The sequence below is a fragment of the Macaca nemestrina genome, chromosome 1, assembly GCF_043159975.1.
Source record: "Macaca nemestrina isolate mMacNem1 chromosome 1, mMacNem.hap1, whole genome shotgun sequence".
NCBI lineage: Eukaryota > Metazoa > Chordata > Mammalia > Primates > Cercopithecidae > Macaca > Macaca nemestrina.
Window position 1 is genome coordinate 117,263,962 of NC_092125.1, and position 5,326 is coordinate 117,269,287.

Below are 5,326 nucleotides of genomic sequence, written 5' to 3' on the forward strand. Positions count from 1 at the left end.
GCTGAATCAATTGGTACCAGGAGAGCCCAGAAGCCACACACGCATCTCTGCCTCTTTGCCCTGGCTCTCCCACCCTCTTCCCGTCTTTCTCTGCTTCCTTGTCACTGTTACTCCAGGAGACGTTTACTTTTCACCAACCTTTCTCCAAGCATCTCCAAGCCACTGACTATATATATTTTGCTACAAGGTAAAGAGAGGAGGGGGTGGGGATGGGGGATACAACCAAACCTTGAAAGACTTTGAAACTGGAAAATAGGTGTCTATTTATAAAACATACAAGTAAATGAGGGAAGAGGAAGAGGCAACCTTAGCTCCGAGTTACAGTATTGTGTTCCTGGGAACTGGGGAGATATCAACTGAACAAAGCCTTATCTCAAAAAAAAAAAAAAAAATCACTTCTGAGCAAGATCACATCTCTGTCCTGCACTTCCCAGTTTCTGCTCAGCCGTATTAAGGGAAGGAAAGGCGTCCGATAGGAGAGGAATCTTATCTTAACCATCTTTCTTATTGATTATTCGCGCTATTAGAAAGTGGAGGAATCAGCCCTTCGATGTGATTGTGTTTATCTCTGTATCTCTTTTGTTATTTTTAGAGACCTAGAAGAGGAAAAAAGGCACGAGACTTTTCAACACATCGTTTAAAAAAAATCAACAACGAATTTCTTGAAATGTTTGAGAACAATTAAAAGGAAAACGCGTTTTTAAAAAAATCTATCAACTAAGTGAACAATCATTCATATCGTCTACATCCTGAGATATTATCTTCCCTCGCTGCGGACACCAGCGAGATGACAGCTGCTTTTTCATTTTTGAATGTAATAAATATTTGCTGCTTTTAATATTTTCTGGAATCTCCCCTCGCTATTCCCTGGCATTTTAACTCTAAAGATTGGAGAACAGATTATCAAAAAGGCTTTTGCAAGGTAAGACTCCTTTAAATAATTTTTTTCAGCTTGAAATAAGTTAGATTATTCATACTGCATTTATAGATGCAGGTCATTCCATAGTTAAAGAGATAAAGCGCATACACGACATACTATTTATGAATATTTTTAAAGATCTGGAGGAGAATTTAACATGCTTTGAGGGCAACCCAGGAACTTTTTACCAGAACTACAACTATTTAGTGCTTATTGTGATTTTCCATTACTCGTCTATTTATTTCTGCCCTTTCAAGCTGACTGTGTAGATGCAAGTTGTTCTACTCATAAACGTACCCGAGAAAAGCCCGTAGGGAGTCACAGGCAGTTCACTGGCATCATTTGTTTTTATTTTGCCGTAGAGGACCTGATTTCCTCGCAGGGAAATTAAAGCTGTTTTGGCCCAATTCGCTCCTCAGCAAGTGAGGTGCTGGGAACCGATCACGCATCCCCTTGCTTTTGTTTCTCTAGAAGCAAACGCTCCTATATGTCGCCGACGCGATTTCCCCCGCGCCGAGCGTCGCTGTGGCTGCCCACGCCAGGGCCCCGAGTTCGCAGCCGGGTCCTCACTCTCGACGCCCGGGGGACGGTGCGTGCAGCCCCCGCAGGGGCCTTTCTCCTCCTACCGCGCCCCTTCTTGAAGCCCGAATTCCCCCGAAGCCCAGCGGTTCCGAGTGGCCCCCTCCCAGAAGGCGCGCAGTCGGGGCCGATGCTCCAGGCGCCCCGGAGAAGCCTGGCCAGGTGGCGTTTCCAAGAGGGCACAGTTAGAGGAAGGCTAAGCACCGACATGCCCGGACTTGGCCAGGCCACCCGGCGACAGCTGCGGGCTACCGAGCTCCGGTTCCGGGAGCGCCCGAACTTTGCCTGCAGAGATGCAGCTCCCACCGGGACAACACGCTCGGCACCCGCTCGTCCCCCCCCTCCCGGCCCCGGACCCTTCCCTTCTCTTCCCTTTCCTCTGCATCCTCTCCTCCCTCAGCGGCCCGGCTGCCGGCATTTTCCCGCAAGGTGGTCGCCAGACTGCCGGGCGCATTGTCTGATCCCACGTCGCCGTGTCCCTAGGTCCCCTATGTGTGTGGCTGTCTGCGTGACAGATGGTGCTCCAGGAGCCTGCAAGGCCATCGGAGTCAATTTTCTTTTGAAAGGCTCCGCCACGTTTGTTTAGTCATTTCTTTATGATTTCGGAGAAGCGCGAGGGGTCCAAGAAGGCTTCCCGCCCCCAGCCGCTGGCTCTCTGCTTGCGCTCCGGGATGGAGGTTCCTGACAGCCGGCATCCCAGCGCCGGGCGCCCCCGGCGCAGCCCCAGACCAGCGCCAGGCCCTCGGGCGCCGCCGCTGCCCGGTTGCTTCGCCGGAGGCCCTCGGGGCGAGAAGCGCACTCCGCGTCACACCGCCCCCATGAAAACCCAGATGTATTCGTTGTTCGGAATCACTCGTTTGTCTGGGAAGGGGACGAAGGGAGGGAGACGGAATAGCGCGGTTGGCATTTGGCCGGAAGAGGCACAAAAACCCAGTCGCGACCCTATAGGCCTGCGGTCGTCCCCCAGGCCCCGGGCCACAGGCCCGCCGTGGCCGTCGGCAAGTCGAGGTGTCGGGTCCAGAATGCGGCCTGGGTCAACTGCGTCCCCACTGGCTCCCGCGCCATGGGGACGCGCGGGGCTCGCGCCCTCGGGCCAGATCCTCTCGGCGCCCTCCAGCGTCGCGCGCCGGCCTGCTGTGGGGAGGGGGCCCGGGCCGCGCGTCCGCTGGGAGGGCCGGTGTGGTAGGCCTCGGCCGCCATCCTTCCAGCAAAAGACCCTGATTTCTTTTACTGATTAATTTTCCGACCCCTCCTCAGCCTCCAAAATGATGCTGAGTCCGGACCAAGCCGCAGATTCGGACCATCCCAGCTCGGCGCACTCGGATCCGGAGTCCCTGGGCGGCACGGACACCAAGGTGCTGGGCAGCGTGTCGGACCTGGAGCCGGTGGAGGAGGCCGAGGGCGACGGCAAGAGCGGCAGCCGGGCAGCGCTCTACCCGCATCCGCAGCAGCTGAGCCGCGAGGAGAAGCGCCGCCGCCGGCGCGCCACCGCCAAGTACCGCTCGGCCCACGCCACCCGCGAGCGCATCCGCGTGGAAGCCTTCAACTTGGCCTTCGCCGAGCTCCGCAAATTGCTGCCCACGCTGCCCCCGGACAAGAAGCTCTCCAAGATCGAGATCCTGCGCCTGGCCATCTGCTACATCTCCTATCTCAACCATGTCCTGGACGTGTAGGGCGGGGTGCGCCGCAGGGGGCCGCCTGTCCCGGTGTCCGCGAAACGCGACGGATCCGGGTGGCCGCCGCTGGGGTGGCGGAGGCTGCGGTGGTCCAGCGAGACGGCCACCTCGAGAGACTCGGGCCGGGGAAGAAGCTCGCTACCTGTTCTCTCTGGTCAGCAGGGCAACAAGAGAAGGTTTCCGATGCAGGCAGGTGGGGTTGTCTGGCGAGCCCGGGGGCTCACAGGGGGGATTTTTCAGGCCAGGAGAACCTCGTGGAGACACTCGAGATGAGCCACCTCTGGGGCTCCCCAAGGGTTGTTGCTTTAACCCACTGGAGACTTTGAGTTCTCCTACGTTCATCCGCCACAAATCTTAATGTGTTGAAAGAATGAGGGCAGAAGTTCAGAGTATGCAGGCTCATAACTTTAGGCTATCTGGAATTTTTCTAATGGACAAATGACCAAACACTGGGGAGGAGGAGAGAGGAGGGATCTCGCCCGTAGAGATGGAAGGCACAGAAAGGTGCGACAGGAAACTTTCCTTTCTGTTGTGAAAATAAAGATTATATTAGAATCCAAATAAACCCTGAATATTTAGTAAGGTTAAAAAGACAAATTGAGAACAATTAGACACACTGTGTGAGGATTTGAGCTTGGTGAGATTTTATCTCCAAGATATGACACCAAGGTAGACAGGAAAATCCATATTTAAATGGAAAAATTTAATATCTGATTGCTTTTGCAGGCGAAGTGCCCCTTTATATATCCAAAAACATCTATTTGTGACCTTAAACATGTGGACCCATAGGTGCAGTTAGAAAAAGACAACCTATTTTTATTTATGTTAGAAGGAGTAGAGTATTTTTTTCAAGACATTTATTTTTCAGAGTGGTGATACTTTTACTTTGGATACTCTGTGCCAATTTATTTATAGTCAAGTGTTTACACTTTTTCCTGTGGAATAATTATGTCTAACTTTTTACGTGTTTGTTGAGATTATACTGTGGTCTTTCTTTCTGCTCTAATTATATTGCACTTATATAACAAATTTCCCACTTCTCCCTGTTTCTAAACATATTTTATATATTAAGATGTTTGTTCTTGAAAGGTTCTTTTGTTGTGAGATCAGCAACACTAGCACTTCACTATTATAGTTTTTTAAAAAGTGTGTTATTCTTATCTGTAGTTATGTCTGAGAAGTCCTTTACAAGCTGTTTATAAGGAGAGTAGCTTCTTTGTGTGTGTGATGTTTGTGCGTGTGATGAATTTAGGAAATTAAGTTATTTTCCTAAGAAAAAAAAGAAAAAAAGAATTCAGAACTACTTTCCTCTGTGACACCAAAAAGAAAAGTCTATAACCTGAAAATGTTTCATGTTCTCTGCTGTGAAACTCTTAAAACAAGGAGTGTATTTTAGAGACAAGGGAAAAAAAACCACATCTGCTATCCAAAGATTTTAGTCTTTTTCAGGGTTTTTTTGTGTCTCTGTTGCTTTATATAATGCAATATTTTGTAGTGAAAATAGATATAATCTGGTTTCTATCTGACGAGTTTTTCATATCTCATGAATGGTGCGCTGTTTTGCATATAAATAAAGGTATCAACTAAAGTCCTCTCTTTTATTTTAAGCACACTGTCTAAAAATAATGGACATGTTAGCCGAGCATGAAATATCTTAATGGACTCAATTCCTTAGAAAGAAACTGGTAAACACAACAAAATCTTAACATCAACATATTTATGTAGTGAAATATTTGATGGTCAAATTTGGACGTGGATCAGTCCCATAAATAGATGCCCTACATATGATGGTGACATAGATCATTCTACTCTCAATGAGGAAAATAAGTATAGTGTTTATATAAAATACTACTTGAATTGTGGATTCTTTGCCTCTAAAAGAAAACTTAATAACTCTCTAACCCTGCCTCTTCAAATTAGAGTTGGGAAACTGAGGCCCAAGGAGTGACCTGCACTAAGACACATAGCTATTTAATGGCAGTGAGAAGAAGATCCCTGATACGATGACTCTCAATCCTCATGGCACTTATTAAGAACAAGGTGTCTATTACTGTTGTAATACTCAAACATCTAATCAGTACACAGATTCAAGACAGGGCACCTGCAAACAATAAAAAAAAAAAATTGAGCCCCGGACCAACCTTGAGATACG

The 5,326-nt window shown here is 48.7% G+C and overlaps 1 protein-coding gene across 1 annotated transcript; it reads left to right on the plus strand.

The window, feature by feature from the left end:
* On the plus strand, positions 1 to 4,763 carry LOC105479134 (nescient helix-loop-helix 2). The gene is made up of 3 exons (XM_011736945.2): positions 1 to 187; positions 593 to 922; positions 2,756 to 4,763. Exon 3 carries the CDS (start codon positions 2,764 to 2,766, stop codon positions 3,169 to 3,171), a length of 408 nt encoding a protein of 135 aa, XP_011735247.1. The 5' UTR covers positions 1 to 187; positions 593 to 922; positions 2,756 to 2,763; the 3' UTR covers positions 3,172 to 4,763.
* The last annotated feature ends 563 nt before the right edge of the window (positions 4,764 to 5,326 follow it).